Source organism: Haemorhous mexicanus, chromosome Z, assembly GCF_027477595.1.
Source record: "Haemorhous mexicanus isolate bHaeMex1 chromosome Z, bHaeMex1.pri, whole genome shotgun sequence".
In the NCBI taxonomy this organism is placed as follows: Eukaryota; Metazoa; Chordata; class Aves; order Passeriformes; family Fringillidae; genus Haemorhous; species Haemorhous mexicanus.
In genome coordinates, this window is record NC_082381.1 from 39,263,483 (window position 1) to 39,281,763 (window position 18,281).

Sequence of the window (18,281 nt, forward strand, 5' to 3'; positions counted from 1 at the left end):
AACTGAGGGAGTAGTTAGCTGGATTGTGGATGGCTTTGGTCTATACTGGATTCAGCTGGCTGTTTTGTTACCATTTACTTCATATTTTCATTATTGTGTGCAGAAATGCATTGCAGCCAGCAGCTTACATGTGGATTAAATAAATAAGGGAAAACACAATAGCACCCTGAGAAGTTAGCAGTCCTGGTCTTCAAGAAGGAGATAATAACACTTTCCACCTACTGTACCTAGGCGGAGGATGTTTTACTTGCACTCTCCCGCCTACTGGAGGATGCCATCATTGTTCCTATTCTGCTGACTATGAACAACAGCAGTCCCCTGCTTCTCCAGCAGCTCCAGATAATTGTTTTGATGTACTGCTGGATGGACGGGATTTGCACTGCCCTGCAGTCCTGCTGATACAAAAATGCCTTTAAGATCCTGCCTTTCCCATCCTAATCTACAAAGGAAACAGGAAAAAGGAACTTAAACTCCCTGTACTCAGACAGCAATGAGACTGTTCCAGCCTGCGCCAGTGCTCTGATTTCTTGCCTGTGACTTGTAAACAGCGTACCATGCAGGACAAGAGTAACTGCTAAAGGTCTACCCCGGGGAAAGGATACTCCATGAGCAACTGTAAGAACTGGATGGATACACTTTGGAAATCATGGACCCTCTAGCACACCTAGTTCTCTATGGATTCAGCTTGTTGATTTCAGGTAAACTTTGTCTTTAATAGCTGCAGTGGACCTGTCATGCCTTTCTTTGTTTTTCACACAGTATGCGCCTACCCTTTTACTGCCTACCCTTCACTCCAGCGTTTTCCTTTAATGATTTAAGTACTCATGTTTCTTTCAGTGAGTCCACTTCTACGTGCAGAGCTCTTACAGCCAGTGAGGGGAGGACTGGGGCCAAGCAACTGGGGGTGATTTAACTACATATAGAATCCACTGCTGCAGCTTTTAACTGTTGAATTTGTTGAAACATGTTGCAAGAGGGGTTTTTTCTGTCTAATGGTACAAATTTTTTTCATACAGCTGATAACTTTAAAACCATTGGTGCAATTCCCTGAGAGATCTGTTCTAAATACAGATTAAATGTCAATTTCTTCTGTGACTGACTTTATGAACTAGCTATACACTTGATGCGTGTAGCTATTCCAGTATCTGATTTTAGACAAGATTTCACTAGTGGAATTTAGATGAAAGTCAGTGAACAAAAAGGGGAAAAATACAAGATGAATTAAAACCACTTCAAATATGGTTATATAGTATTATCAGCAAATGTCATTAGTTCAGCAAGCCAGAATTTATCACAAGAGCTATCTGTAGAAAGGTATACAGAAATATTATACTGATTCAAGTTTAGTTTATAGTAATTTCAGCATTAATGTTTGAGCTACCTTGCCAAACCTATCACATGCAGAGCCTGGAGGAAGACTGTCTTCCTGCCATCAGATTCAGAGTTACTCTACATTTGAGTATCATTTTTACAATCCTCAATTTGTTTTTGTAGTCATTTTCTTCTGTAAAAATAGGTAAAAGAAAAATACAAGTCACATGATAACCTTAGACTCTTAACTCACCCTTGAGCATTGTATTGAGATATATATAGGTTGTTCCAGTCCATCTCACAGTGAAAATGTAATGTGCTGTAGAACAGCAAATTGTCCTGCAATGAAAACCAGAAAGTAGGAAGAAAAGGCAGAAGTCCTCATTTCCATCCAACTATCTTCACAATTGCTTTGCACAGATCTTCCTGATTAGCAGCATGCTAACAGCTGTTAACAATAAAATTGCAGTAACTTTGAGATGTTACTTTTGGCATCGATAAAAGGCTAGAGGTTAATGCAGACCATAAAAGAAAAAGTTTTTAATCTGTTGAAGTCATGTTTGGAAATATTCTTATCTAGCAATTGCTGTAATAGGCTGTGTATTGTTATTACCAACTCCTCTTCTGTGGCTTCAGTTTCTTGGTTGTTTAGCTGCACATGGATTCAACCTATTTAGTCCTCAGATCACTTCCAGCTTTACACATTTTGAAAATATCTGGTGCTGTAAGCATTATGGATGGAGAAGAAAAGAAAGTCCAGTTATTCCTTGTCCCTCCTGTTTCTCTGCATGGTGTCATATACGTGTTTGACACAGACAGCAATGACGTTCATTAAGTCACAAGTACAGGAGAAACAAGTCATTTGCAGAGATTAGCTATAAAAATGTAGAGACCACAGACAGCCCATCGCCGATGAGCTGCCAGTCACTGAATTTTCCACAGCGGCTGACCAGCGAGGTGTGTGCTGTAGTCACACCCATCTCAATAGATCTGTCAGCTTTCCCGCTTTTGTTTGAGAATGATATCATGTTTCCTGGGGCTAGCAGTGGAAGACAATGCGAGCCTGCTTTCCTCTAGATACTGCAGGCGGAGTTCAGGAAAGCAGGAATGACATTCCCTGAGCAGGGGAGGGTCTATACTGAGCACAGACACTGAACTGCCTTAACCTTGTCCCTGATGATTGTGGGCTTCTCTGGGTGTGTTGCTGGGTAGGCACAAAATCCACTCCACCCTTTTCCAAGGTGAAAACCACTGACTTAGTTCCCATTAGGAGAAATGGCCTTTGATTGAATGTCTTTTTATTTTTAATATCAGTACTTCATTAGCAGCTAGAACAAATGATCCAGTTTGGAAGGTGGCATTCAAAGCATACACAAATGCTCACTTTTACAGTCTATACATTTCTCAGCAAATGTTCAGTTAAACTGATAAGGAGTTGAATTTAATCCTGCTGGGATTCTTCAAACTAGACTGAGTATCACCACATGTTTTTTCTTTTGGTTGTTTATGTCTCTGACATTTTAGACTAGCAAAATTATGCTGACATCTATCCTGAAGTATGGATTTGAATGCCAAGATTGTGGCTAGGTTCAGTCTGTTGAGCTCTGACCAAAGAAGAGCTGCAGATTTATTTATTCCACTAAAGGCAAGGAATGAGTGTCACAACTCGCATTTTGCCACAGAAATGCCTCTGGCATCCTCAGGTGTACTCAGATGGTCTAGAAATATGCTTGCAGTTTCTCACAGTGAGCTAACTCTCAGAAATGTTCAAGTGTGAGCTTTATTTTAGTTATCTTTTATCAGTAAAGGACTGGTGAAAATCAGCAATAACTGCAATTAACTTCAAAGAACATTTCTTTGACTATTTGTATCAGGAAACAAATATATCGTCAAATGTTTCCATTCCCAAGACAGAATTTTCTGTCCTGCAATTTTGCTCTGCCAATAATCTTAGATCCAGTGGCTTTCTAAAAATACAGTTTTTTTTTTTTTTTTTGATTTAGCTGTTGGACCCATATATGGTAAAAGGCTCAAAAGATTATAATAGTCTTTTTAGAAAAAGGTAACAGTGGAGCAAAGCAGTGCAGTAGCATTCAATTGCTCTCTATCATCTATGCGTATGGCTTCTATGCATTTTCTTTGGGATCAGTAGGTGTTATGATAAAAATCTAAATTATCTGTATTATGTGACTCATTTTCATATTTGGAAAGTTGAACAGCTTTTAACACACATTACCAGAGACACAAGCACCTTTGTAATGCTGTAGGCTTTTCAAATGACATGTCAAAATTTTTAGTTGGATTGGAAAGTTCTAACAATTCTGCTTCCAGACTTTTATTTCTCTTTTCAAGCTTAACTTAACCAAAAGAAAACCTGTATTAACCAGTGGCTAACCCATGCCTGTGACAGTGAACAAGAATGTCATTCTTCCCATAATTAAAGGGACTGGGCCTCTGTGAGCGTCTTCAAATAGCCTGTTGTCAGATCAAAATGGCAGCTAAACTTCAGGGTGTCGTGTGGCTGAGTGCTGGAGTTTTTAAACTTCCACAAAAAAATGGAGAAAAACCACTTCTGACCTTTCAATCTCAGGTATTTCATAACTGTAACTGTGAGGTTTTAATATCAGGTATTTGTCACATGGCCAGACATTACACCAATGCACAACCTTTCTGACACCTAAATTATCCAACTAGTAATGTGAATTAAAGGAATTTTAAACAAATTCATCTTTTGTTCCTGAAGTGTATTTGATTTGTGAGACACAGAAATTGCATCTGCTTGCCGTACCGTGCCTGGTTCACACCTACAGAGATGCAGAGTAGCTCTCAGGAGGCTTGTATTCCCGAAAGTAATTTCAACAGCTGGGAGTGGTCAGGAGTGAAAAGGCATTACATCAGGACCAAAGGAATCAGCTCTGAAAGGGTGAAGTGAAGCCACACTACATTTGTAAATGTTAAAATATGCTATTGTTTTAGATACAATTTTCATATACAGATACATGAACACACATGTACTCTATGGTTTTTATATTTAGTCATAATTAAGATGGGTAGATTGTTTTTTGCTGAATTTTCATTTAAGGGAAAACTGAAGCTGTAATGTTTTGCGCAGATTGTCTGATACCCACAAGAATTTTATCTGGATGGCTTTACTGTACAAGAGGGAGAATAGAAATCATAGATACTGACTGTCACTGAACAGCTGTCTCTAGGGGAGGGAGATGCAGTTGGTCCTTCATGTGCTCAATGAGAGTTACCTGGGCTGGAAACTGACTCTATATCAGTCACACACACAAGCATGCTTCACCTAGACCCATCTCTTGAACAAACAAAAACTCTGTTCAGCTCTCTTGGAAGACCAAGAAGTCATGGAGGTATGAAGGGTGTTGCATAGGCACAACAGCAATGAACCAGAAATGGTTGCACCTACTACTTGTGTGAAACTGATTTACTTCCATGACCAGGTCCCTCTGTAAGATCTATCTGGGAGTGGAGGGATGAAAATCTTAGAGAATCTGCAGCAAAGAACTGCCCTCCAAAGACAGTCTCTATCCTGTACTGGGTAGGTTGTATTTAGGATGCTGTTCCACTGTGTTTTTAGTGGAGGCACACAGCAAAGAGTAACCCATGTCTAAAATAGAGAATTTCCTATAAGGAGTTTAAAATGGTGAATGTTTATATTACAGATTAGATAACTGTTCTCCAAGAGTTAAACAAGGGTCATATCTTAAAGAAGTTAAAAAGTTATCAAAATACATTTTGTAATTCGTCACTTGGAACCATTAACACCTTTACAATTTAAAGATATTAGGAATTTGCTATGTTCTTAAAGGATTTTTGAAAGACTCATTAACAAATTACATTTCTCTTTTTGGAAATGCAAACTTTTTACTTCAAGGCTGGTATTTTTTTTCTTGCCTGATATTTATTTTTTTGTGCTGTCAGCATGACTAATGAAGAGATTTAGTTAATTTCTCCTTTGGAGTATAACAAGCCTTCCTTGACAATGCAATTCCAACTGCACTCCTGATTGTGCTGATGATTTTCCCTTGTGTTATTTCCTGGCTGTTCATCGCAGACAAGCCACTGCTCAGGGGCCTTGGCCTCCTTAGTCACAAAATGTGCTTAGCACCAGAAAAACCTCCCAGCTACTTTAGTCAGAAAAATCAGCCAAGTGAGGGTGCCCTTCTATACAGGCAAGAGTGTATTAGAATGTGTTCTCCCAGCAGTCAGTGTTAATGGACAGCCAACCTTATGCTTATAGTATGCACTGACTGATTGTTTACCGGTGTGATTTTACCCTCTTTGGCTTGGCACATTTGCAGTACAAATATGAGCTTCATAATGCAAGGGCCAGCCTCGTTATGGATGTATTTATTTTCTTGAGCACATACACATTTGATGATATGATACCCATATTTTGCTGGCTGCAAATCCAACCATAGGAATCTGAGCTACAAGCCTGTCCTACTGGAGCTTTCCCACATTCTTCAGCCTCTTTCAACATTTTCAGCATTACCTGGCATGCTGTCAACTAGTTATTCAAATAGCCATTGGTGCTGCTATGTTGTTTCCCATTTTACTCACTTGTGGTCAACCAGGCCTAAGGAGAAATCATGACAAACCATGTTTTGGGTTTTTTTTTGTGTTTTGGTTACTCACACCTACACACACACAAAACCCCCCATATTTCGGTATGGCTTCTTCCCTGGAAACCCCAACAAAGCTGCAGCGCTGTTTCTCTTCCGACTTTTTCATCTTAAAATATTGTTTTGACAGCAGACATGCAGAGAAAACAAGAAGGCAGTGGTATTTCCTTCAGCTGCACCAGAGGTACCCAAAGGCAGATGAGCAGATACCGAGATAGGCAGCCCCCAGAGCTTTGAAACTATTTTGTTTTTCACACATGTGCTCTGGTCTTCCCACTACTGCTAGAGTAGCATAGTGATAGCCTGTCAGCAATTTTTCATCTCTTATTAGTTTCACAATACCTTCCCCTACTAACAGTGCCCTATTTCTAAGGGCAAGTGATCTTGGTATTGGAACGATGAAGCATCCCACAGCTGCACAGTAGCATCTTGTAAAATATAACAAGATTCTTTACATAAACAACAAAAAAGGTTTTATTGGGAAACCTGGTTGCTAGCTCATTTATCAGCTGTTTTCCAAGAGCATTTGTGTCTTTTCTTTTTCACCCCTCTTGTTCCAGTTCTATGGTAGAGAATCTTATTCTCTTTGGACAATAATTTCAACCTTGTTTTCCTGTGGAGGAATGAGCTGTCAGAAGAGAATCTGACTCACTGGGAGAAATTACCTGCGCTGCTGCTATCTTTGCATTCCAGACAACATTTCCAGGACACTTAAAGATCACTGAGCCCACAAAATGAATACATAGTTTCAACGCCCACCAGATTTTTTTCTTTTTCGAGAATGAACAAAAAATATTATAAATGTTGAGACCCCAGAAAAAAACATCCAAAATTTCCAGATTCTGGTTTGGTGTATGTTCTACTCTTCCTATGAAAATTATGCCCAAACAGTTAATGTTTTGAGTTGGTTTCGGTTGGCTTTAATATTAAGTAAGGAGTACTTAATTTTTTTCTCTTTGGAAGAGGAGACATGTTGATTTAGTCTCTATTTTATTTATTTCTTCATATTTAATTTGCATTATTTCCAGCCTGATTATCTTCCATATTGTCTAGTTATTTAATTTTTGAAAAATCATTGTTTATTCATTACTTCCCCAAGAATTAATCAAATATTATACTCCCTCAGTAAAATTGCTTGTATGGTTGCCATTCGTATTTCTAAATAGAATAATTTAATTCTTTTAATCTGATACACTGTTTTATTTTTATTTAAAAAATAAGACTGTAGAGGGTACAGCTGAAGTTATAACTACAAAACAGGACACAATGAGAAATACTGAGGTTTAGGCTATTTGGCAAGTTGGGTTTGTTCTAAATCAAAACCGTATTATTTCAAGCAGATGGATTGCTCATTGTTATATTTTAAGAAACCTGCAGGAAGAAGGATTGATGACTTAAAAGTTTTCACCAGTCTCTAAATTATTTTTAAATCCTGCAGTGTCATATGCAACTGACTGTTTCTACTTTCTACTGATTCTACTTTTTCCCCACTGATATAGTATCTATATGTTTTATATTCCTGTTCCCAGATGCCTAATAGCAGGAAAAATTTGTGTTCCAAGCACTAACAGAAAAAGAAAAAAAAAGAACTACACAAGCATTACATATTACATCTATTCTCTACTTCACCTGGTGAAAAATGGAGTGGAATTTACTGAAATTTTCTGCCCCTTCATCTTCTCTTAAATAATTAGTACTTTAAAAGTATTAATCTTTCTGCTTTCTACCTCCACAACAGATCTTCACTTTGATACCAGGTGGAAGACTTCCTCCTTATAGTAATTTCAAGCAATCAGTAATAAATCTCTACAAATAGAAGGAAATAAATATATCTTTAGGTGTGTAATGTCTAAACAATTTCTTTTCTTCTGCTACCAGTCATTATTAACAACTAAAGCCTTCCTCAGAACTTTGAATTCTCAATACCCCTTGCAAATATGACCTGTATCCATATTATATGAGCTTTGAAGGACAGTGAGGTGTGGTGACTCCGTGATGGACCTGACAACTCTGGCTGCTTTCTGTGGAAGAAGAGCATAAGCCATTGTGTTGAACATTTTTTCCAAATAACAGACAATTTTGCAAAAGCCTCACACTAGATAGAAGGTGCTTAGAATTTTCCCATGTTTTTCTAGAGACAAGACGAGAGTTAACAGTGGAAGTATATGGGCAGGGACTGTCAGAGGAAATGAAAAATCAATACTTTTGTTGATTTATTGATTTTGTGGAACTAAGAGTTGCTGTATGTACTCATCTATAACATCAAACTATCTCAGCTCCAGATTGCCACATTTACTCATGAACCCTAGTATCTAGCACCAATAATGATCTAGAGCAGTGATATTTTATTCTTTATCAGAGACTTGCTTGCTCTTTGAGTAGAACTATGTCTGGGATGTATTCTAGGGAATTTCTGAGAACTATTTATTTTGGCTGATCCTAGCTGAGTTTTGCTGGTGCAATGCCGCACAGAAAATATGATGACTGTGCCTGTATGAATGGCATTTTGGTAGGGAATAAGAACACACAGGGACTACAGACACAGCATGACAAATTTATTCTCTGTTCAGCACAATTTCCCCAGGTCAATATCATAGAATCATAAAATAATTTGAGTTGAAGGGACCTTTTTAAGGTCATCTAGTTCCAATCTCACCTCCTCACCATGGACAGGGACACCTTCATTTAGACCAGGCTGCTCCATCCAGCCTGGCTTTGAACACTTCCAGGGAATGAGGCATCCACAACTTCTCAGTGTAACCTGTTCCAGCAGTTCACCTCCCTCATTGTGAAAAATTCCTTCCTTATATCTAATCTAAATTGACCTTCCTGTTGTTTCAAGCTATTACCCCTTATTCTATCACTACCTGCCCTTGACAAAAGTCCCTCTCCAACTTTCTTGTAGCCCCTTTAGGAGCTGGAAGGTGCTATAAGGTGTCCCTGGAGTCATCTCTTCCCCATGCTGAAAAATCCCAATTCTCACGGCCTTTCCTCACTGGAGAGGTGCTCCAGCACTCTGTCATCTATGTAGCCTCTTATGGACCTGTTTCTACAGGTCTATGTCCTTCCTGAGTTGGGACCCCAGAGCTGGATGCAGGGTTCCCCTCTCACCAGACCAGAGGGTCAGAATCCCCTCCCTTGCCCTACTGGCTGCGCTGCTTTGGATGCAGCACAGGATACAATTAGCTCTCTGGGCAGCAGAAATCTGTACTAGAAAAGATGTGAAAGATGCAGCTGAGTATCACCCAGCAAGAGAGAGGACAATCCTGTAATTTGGAGTGGGCTAAGAGGAACTATAAGTGTTTCCCTCGGTTTATTTTTCTGCCTGGGCCATAGTCAGTGAGCTGTTATTTAAACGTCTATAGAGGATGCCATTTTCACTGTGCTGGAAAGACTCAAAGCACTGCATCACAGCGAGTGATGTGTCATAAATACTTGGCAACGGGTCTTCCTTGCATGGTATTTCCCATTTACAGCATTAGCCTTCTGCAAGCTCTTTCTCTTCTCAAAATCTATTTGCACACACAGCAAATTGCCTTCCTGACAAGATCTGTTCTTCGAGAAGCAGGGCAGGAGTGAAAAGACTTTTTCCAGCCAGCACAGAGGATTGTCCCTGCTGCTGAGATAGGCTGCTTCCTGTCTCTATTTTTTGTCATTTTCTCAGAGCTAAATTCTGTTGCCCTATTTGGTTCTTACATACTCAAAACCTTCATTAACATCTAGGACATGGTTGACCTAAATTTTGCCAGACTAGATAAGTTACTTTCTAGCAAGAGCAGTTGTTTTATTTGAAATTGCATTATCATAAAGATATGCTGTATGAATCCCCACCAAGGGGAGTCAAAGAAAACATTGCTATCATCTCCAAGGCCGTATATTGCTAAAATGCCTTTTTTTTTCTTTTTCGAATAATATCTCAAGCATAGCTTTTCTTAGTGCAAAACTTTCACTATTTTAATTCTGCTTGCAATATATTCCTGCCATGAAACCTTAGCTGCAAAGTCATGTTTGACATATAATTCCATATATGCATAGATATAAATTCCTTTTAGAGGCAGAAAATTCTTATGTTTCTCTGGGAAGAAACTCCATCTGTGTTCCATCTGCCTCATTGAGGTGTCTGGGCTACCCTGCAGTGTTTAGTATGACAAAAAGCCACCTATCTTTAGACAGTGAATCAGAACACTATCCATTACCTGGTGGCTAGATTTTGATTCACCCAGAATATTCTCAAGTTTAAAAAAGCAATATGTCTCCTTGTTCTACACCTTGATTGCCTGACTTTATTACAAGGAAAAAAATATGCAGCAAATACCCCGAATTTGGTAGAATGTTGCTTTGAATATGGATCAAAGGCAGCATGAAAGCTGGTCCTCAAAATTCAGGCTTCTCCTACTACTTTTTTCTCAGAATATTAAAAGGTTGAGATGCAGGGGAGGAAAGAGGTGGTTTTTTCACCTTTCAATCTTTGGTTGAAGTCAGAAGAATGGAGAAATGCTCGGGAAAATGGAACTGGAGCCCTGGGTGACCAGCTGTCCTCTGAAGGACACCAGCCCTTGGGCTCATACCTTTGTATTGGAAAGGCAGCTGTAGCTCTGTGGCCTGTGGATGCCAGGCAGAAAAAAATATTTCTCTTCTTCTCTCTAACACTGGGCCTACCCCAATGCAGAAAGTCATGTCAAGTCACAGAATTTGAATCCTGAGCTTCACAGATTTGATTCTGAGCTTTGCAAAAGTTTGAAGAAACCAAGATCTTGCAGTTTGTGATTTTAAGAATATATCTTCCTGGCATGTGATCCTTGCTGATCTAAACTGAAGCTTCTCTCAGTGCTGATGATTGTTGAACTATATTGGCCTTTGGCTGATGCATCAGATCCATAGAAAAAGCACAAATGTTCCTCATATGAAACTAAGAGCCTTGAGACAAATGTCCCATAAAATGAATGTGTGAATTGGCCTCATTTCTATCACATACCTCTTTAATTTGTTCAATTTCACATTTGATTAATGTTTGCAATGTGCAGCAGGATGAACTGACTTTACTGACCTGCACGTTTATGCAATATTTACTTTAATGTTTGCTGCAACATTTCCAGGTGGTTTGGTTTCTCCATTATGTAACTGCAAATTATCTGGGCTGGCACATGAAAGGGTGGCGGCTGTGGAAGACTGGTTGGGTGTGGTGAGTGTCAATGTGCTGTCAAGATACTTCAGTCCCCAGAGTGGTTGCTTGCATTGAAAGCAGAGGAGGACCTCCTCCCTTGGCCCAGAGCACTGCAGAGACACACGCAAAGACTGCAGTCAGCACTGCGACCTTTTGACCTTCCTTATCTAAGACTATACCCCTTCCTTCCCATCAGAGAACATTTGGAAGCTGACCGGTGCTAAATATTAGGTCTCTCTATGTAAATACAAAATATACTTGTATCCAAATCAGGAAAATAGATGTGATGAATAAAAGAAATCAATTATTCTTCCTGTTTCAGCTGGAAAAAATGTTGGTGTTTCCCTTCTCCTTACCCTGAACTTAAAAAATAAAGGGAAACGCCTATTATTTGCCAATTGTTCAGTATAGGAGAGCTGAATTTCCCTCCAACTATGCACATTTGAACAGCTAAAACTGTGACAGTCTGCTAGAGGATATTTTAATTAGGCTTGTATCTCTAATTTTCAAAGAAACTTTCACCTATCTGTGTTTCTGGCAGTCCTATTGATCAAAAGAAGCAATTTTGAGTGATTTAAACCTGACCTCACTTAACTAGCCGTGCCCACTTGCTCTTTGTTTTTGCACAAGTTGCTTTGTGCCATGGGTCTTGTCAGTGTCTGTTAGGTCTTCAAATATTTAATGTGATTGACTATAAAATCATTAGTCCAAATTCATAAAACAGCTGCAAATAAATACCCCAAATGTTCAAAGTACTACAATGTCCTATAACTGAAGTCATACCTGCTTTACATTGGTTCATATGTACTAAATCCATGTGAAGGAGATTGAGGAAACACTATTGAACTGACAACCTTATCATTCACCAATTCTGTAACCAGAAAAGTACCGTACTTGAGGCATTTATGTTCATGTCTAATATACACGGATCTATCTGCTTTGGCAACCTACGGTTTTCCTTGGGCTTCTACAACAGCTCTTGAAAGAAATTCAACATGTTTGCAAGACATACTGCCTTTTCTAAGAAGAGAAAATTCCATCTGTTTGTGTCATAAAAACAAACCCTTAAGTCATTGTAGCAGAATAATTACTCTGTGTTCATCCAGTTTTGCATGAATGCTCTGCATGGCACCAGCCAGAGAAACCCTGACCACTGGGCGACACAGCTTACCTGGGGATTTGATTTGCCGCATAATATTCCACAGTAAATTTTTTTTTCATTTGATGGTTTTTGTTTTTTTTTTTTTTAGGTAAAGTAGAAGCGGCACTGGACCTCATACTGATCAATTCCTTCCCTCTGGTGGGCAATTCCGAGACATCACTTATATGTGTCACTTCCAAGTGGCGTTCCCGTGAGTCTATCACGATAGGCCGGGACCAGGAGGATGTGGCAAACCAGCACCGAGAACCACTGGAAGTTAATGAAGATTCCAAGAGAGCAGCAGCCAAAACAGTGGTGTGGAAGAGGGAACAGGCCAGTGAAACTATTGGAGCATATTACTGTGAAGGGAAACTCAAGGATGAGGTGACAAGGATACATACCATGAAGATGCCACTGGGAGGTACAGTATAGTGGTCAGATCTGAATTTGCCATGGCACTGCTTGCAGACTGGCAGCTACCCCTGTTTGACACAAGTGGGCACAAACATGGTCCCAGACCAGGCAAGGCAGTCCTGAGTCAATAAAAATGGACTGACTTGGTTCAGGTTTTTTTTTTGTTTTTGTTGGGTTTTTTTGTGGTTTTTTGTTGTTTGTTTGTTTGTTTTTGTGGGGGTTTTTTGGTTTTTTTGGGGTTTTTTTGTTTTGGTTTTGTTTGTTTGTTTTGTTTTGTTTTGTTTTGTTTTTCTGCAATGGGGAGAAACTGGTTGGTACCAGGTGCTAGTCACTTCGTTGTGGAAGTTAGTCAGACATCTCTAAGTATTCTGCCTGCATCTGGCTACTGCCAAGAACATAAAGTCAGCAATTAAAGTGGCCTCACTGACCCCATGGAATAACATACGTGGCAACTCCTGCACTGGGTTTCTTGCATGCCAGACACTTGACTTCAAATAAGCTTCCATTTTTAAAGTTTGACAGGTCTGAGTTGTACATAGCTAAGCATCACTTTTCTATCTATCTTAAGTAAGTGGGCAACCTGAGCCCAGAAAATAATTGCCTTGCCTAAGGTTTAGTAAAACCACAGATCAGCAGCACTGGATTTGCATAGTCTGTGTCAATGTGGGAAAAAGAAAAAAAAAGGCATTCCTCTCAGCACTGGAAAGGAAGTCCAGAGACGTTTTCCAAAATCTGAGAAGATTATTCACAAAATCCACTACAGATTCCACTATTCATTTGATTTTGGTTTTAGGCTATGTACAATAGTAAAAGCAAATGTGCAGGGATATAGTAGGACAAGAAGGTGAGATTTCTAAGGTCCATTACATTGCATTTCTGTATGTTCAAAATTTCTCTTCTTTCTGGACATCATTAGACTTCTGGGACAATTTCCAAAGCAGAGATCACCATCAACTACAGAAAGGCACAAGAAATTTAGAGTAATTTTCTGCAGCAAATCACATTTTCAAAGCTGAAGATAATTTAAAATAGATTTTACTGTACTGCTAATGTTTTGTGCCATGGCAACTGGTCTGTAAGGATGCTCGACAATTTTAATCTTTGTTTATAAGATTTTAGTAAGAGCAGTTTTTGTTGTAGGTATCTCCTGAAATTACATATCAAATTTATAAAAGGAGATTTTTTTCATTTGTAAGATCTGCAGCTAGTGCCCTTTATTATTTCCTTGAACATGGGTAGGTTGGAAGCAAGTTTAGTAGGACATATACATTTTTCTTTGGCTTATGTTTTCTCTGACCAAATGTGGTCTTTGAAGTGTTGGATTGGTCACCAAGAAAGATCTGCAGATGCAGACTGACAACTCCATTGTTTCAAAGGAGGGTGCAGTGAGGAGGAGATAAGATAATAGTCCATGGAATGTCAATGTGACCCTGCCTTTGGCAGTCTGCCAGCAAGCTGAGCACATTTCTAGCTGTTGTAGAGCAACATGCATGGGAGGGAAAATGTCCTCTGAATCGATCAGTTCTTTCCATTTGGTATCTGTGGGCCTAGGAGCAGAGAATTTCAAGTTAACAAATTCTGAAGTCTTCTTTTGTGACAGATGTTGCTCTAAACAGAAGTAGCATTCACACCAGCAGCTGATAGGTGTTTTGAATTAATTTCTAGGTTTGAATACCTTTCTCAGATTTTATCTGCTAAAGCTTTCACTAACAACATTCAAGCTAGCAAGTCCTCAGTGAAAGCATATAATCTAATCAGATTAGATGGGTGAGAGAGAGGTACACCAGAAATCCTCATAGCTATTAAAGTGCACAGAAAGTGAAGAAAGAGGTTAAGGAAAGATTGTGGGGTTTGGCAAAGCATATGTATCTGGAAAACAGACTTTTTTCCACATACCCTTGTTGTTGTCTTCATAATTTTTAAAGGCAGAATATGTTCTTCAACAGCAAAAATTGAGGTGAAATGTGCAGTTTCCCATTGGAGACACCAAAGTCAAAGGAAGAAGCAGCACTTCTGGAAACCCAGACACTGTTTTGCATCCTCCTGGCAATAAGCTGGTGAAACACTCACTAAGCATTAATCATTTTGGTAGCCCTACTGACTCAGTGGGAGCTGCCATCTCCCTGATTATATACCTGTTATAAAATATGAACATATAGTGAAGAGTTTTGCTGTGTAATATGGAAACAGGTTCATTTTCCTGATTTATTTTACTATCTGCTATTCTGAAAGTAACAAGTACATTCTCCTGGATTCTTTATATTGAAACATTATAGTTACACATGTAGTATTCATACATGCAATGAGAAGGAACAGTTTATGCTGTTTCTACTTATGGGGAGTGATCCTTATTCTGTGTAAGTACACATCTCTAGAATAAAACACCACAGAGCATTCTCCTTCTAGTCAAATACAATTTATTCAATTTCTCTACACAATAAATGTTTGTTTTCATGTATGTGATTGAGTTTTCCCCACAGAAACTCAACCATAGAGCTGTCAAAGGGACAATAATGGAAAATGCTAGCAGTAGAGTATTATGGCACTTGTCCTGCAGCTCAGTTCGTTATGTCTCTATAAGGAATTGGCACACTTGAGATGTGAAATCATGTAATACAAGTCACAATCTAAAAATACATTGGAGCTGAGCCCAACAGGGAGTGTGCATTCCTTTCCATTGCAACAATACACTGTAGAAAAGTCTTGTGGTTTAGCCTAACATGCAAAGAAAAGTAGAGGGAAATAAAAAAGTTCAATATCTTGTTAAAACAATTAGCATTGTCTCACTAAATTTGGTCTAAAAAGGACTGCAATGAAACCCCTTAGGATCATTTGTAGTTAACAATTAATTTTTTGCAAAAGCTGTTGAATTTTTTTTTCTTAAATAGATAATGTTTTTTCACTATGCATTTGTTACTAATAAATAAGGTCTTGAGAGAGAACTTATTGGAATTGCTTTCAGTTTTTGCTGCCTGTTTCTAATGAACTAGTTCATTATTCTAATGAACTAGTTCATTAGAAACTAATGAAAACTTAGTTCATCATTCTATATTAGAATTTTCTATTTCTCTAAGACATAAGAGTAGATACCAATGATTAGGTAAAATGACAAAAGCATGTACTTAATGTGAAGCAGGAAGACTCCTGCTGAAATCAATTGTATATAGCTTACAAAGCAACGAAAACGTGTGGCAGAGTCTCAGAGCATAACCACTAGAACTGTGCAGGGGATGGAAATTCCATCCTGCAAAGAATTGTGTGTTTTTGTTAGTTGTCTTGTTTCCAACTATAAATAAAACATTAAAATGTCAAAATTTTCAAGGAAATAATATCCTAGGAGAGAAGTTGGCTTGGATTGATAAAAATGTCTTCATTCTTGCTCAGATTTTCTTTCTTTAGTTTTACATCATGTGATACAAACATTTTTATTTTTAACTTAAAAATCTATTTTGTAATGAAAATATCAAAGGGTTCTTTCTTTTATTGCAAGAATATCATCCTTTTTACTTCCTCAGATTTTGCAAAATAATGTTGTGGAGGTAGTGGCAGAATATCTGCCTCATAGAAACTTTGATGTAGCATCTGTCTGCTCATTTTTTACGGTTCTGATACATATAAAATATGACAGAAAGTTACTTCATAATTTTTTCTCTGCTTTTTGATCCCATCTCTGTGTATTTCTTTCCCACCAAATTTTAGCCAGCCACAAGCTCCAAATTATTTTCCTCCAAATTGGAGAAATTAAATTTCTCCAATTTCATACCAATCCTTTGGTATGAACCAAAGGATATTTTATCGATAGTTTTGTGAAAATGAACCAAGAAAAGAGGCATGCTTCTAGATAAAGGATTTTTTTTTTTATTAATAAGTTGTCTAATAGTTTATATTAACTTGCATATATGTTCCTTAAAAAATATTTGCTGTGAATTAAATATTTGGTATGAAAATATTTGCTGTGAAATGGAACCTCTGAAAATGCAGAGCTGTCTAGGAGTGTGAATGGGTCTTCAAGGATTCTTTTCAGCTGAAACTCAGGTGGGTCTTATGTCAAAAAAGTCCCACTCCTGGCTGGGGAGGCAGGTGGCAGCAGAAGGAAAAACAAAGATAGATGGACTTACATGAAGGAACTTGCATAGGAGGAACACTTAAGGCTAAAAAACTTCAAATCTAGAAAGAGCAAAGGGATTGTTTTAAATCAAAACATCATTCCCCTGAGTGCTCTGAAAGGGAAAGTACAGAGGTATCAAATTCTCCGTCAGGTAAGGAGCTTGATAGTTAGGAAGTCAATTTGGCTAATTCTAGAAGAGTTTTTTTTTCCATAGGACATATAAATGACAGTTATGGCATAAACCCTCAGAGCAAAAAATGGCCAGAAAACCGGAATTTGTCCTCAAAACACTTCACAACATTCCCTTTGAATTTTCCAAGTAAATTAAAGGAAGCATTCTTAACTTCTGTCTTGTTTCAATGTAATGTGGTAATTAAAATTACCATTTCACTAGTTTCATTAAAGCTGCCATTTCAAGAAAGAGTTTTTTCTTGAGTTTTTTCTGTCCATTCCTTAGTTATCTTCTGATGTACTGATAAGAAATAGACAGAAATGTTCTGAAAAAAATTTTATCTATTGCTTTCTTTTTGTTTAAATCAAGATCTACAAACAAATGTATAAAAGTTCCTTTCTGTTTAAGTAGGAAAATGAATTTCACTGCTGGAAAACTTGCTGATCTATATCAGTCTCTCATATAGAATTTTTATTTTCAATAAGCCATATTTTCCGGTGAGACTATTTTGGTAGAAGTACCACAGCCTGTGAATATGACTTTTTTGCTTTGGTTCTTAGTTCAATCCTACACGCTCTGTATTTCCAGAATTTGGTGAACTAACACAAACACAGACCTGCTACATCTACCACACCTCCTCCCAGCCCTGCATGATTGTGGTCTCCTGAACTATCTCACAGTTCTGCATTATAAACCTTAAGTAGAAGAGAACTTAAATCACCTTAGGTGTTTATTTGCCAGTGACAGCTTGTTCCCTAGAGTATAATTTCCATACTTTTTCCAGTCTGCTTTAAAAACTTATTAAGAGATGAAGAAACTTTGGAAAGGATTTTACAGCCAGCTGGAGCTCCTAGTTAGAAACTGTTTCCAGTTAGCCAGAAGCCAATTATTTTTTTTCATGCCTCAGGTTCTAGGGGCAGTCTGCTGTTCCAGGGTATAGGCAAGTCCTCTGTATTTGCCAGAGCATAGATTGAGGCTGCTGATGGTAAAGAATCACTTTATGCTCTAAAGAAATTGAGGTATCAAAATTTGAGTGAGGCTCCTGCTGCAAACCATTCTCAGCTATCAGGCCAGAGACCAGATAGAGACAGTAACTGCTATTTATCACTTACTTCTGTTTTCAGCTTCATTCCACCCAGTGGCATTAACTGTTACAGCAAATAAGGGAGAGCATGTGAACATCTCCTTCATCAGAATGGCATCAAAAGAGGAAGATGCAGTGATCTACAAGAATGGTATTCAATCTTTCTTGTCTTTTCTCTTTCTGCTATAATTGTTTTAGTTGAGGGCCAAGTAAGTCTTTTAAAGTTATGGCTGCTGAT

General features: G+C 38.3%; 1 protein-coding gene across 2 annotated transcripts in view; it reads left to right on the forward strand.

Moving 5' to 3' along the window:
* Positions 1-307: 307 nt before the first annotated feature.
* The window catches only part of TEK (TEK receptor tyrosine kinase), a 39,252-nt gene continuing 21,278 nt past the window's right edge, over positions 308-18,281 (forward strand). For both annotated transcript variants that reach the window (XM_059873925.1, XM_059873926.1), the window contains exons 1-3: positions 308-698; positions 12,375-12,686; positions 18,084-18,194. In XM_059873925.1, coding sequence (XP_059729908.1) covers positions 647-698; positions 12,375-12,686; positions 18,084-18,194 — 475 coding nt within the window. In that variant the 5' untranslated portion in view covers positions 308-646. The remainder of the gene's footprint in view (positions 699-12,374; positions 12,687-18,083; positions 18,195-18,281) is intronic.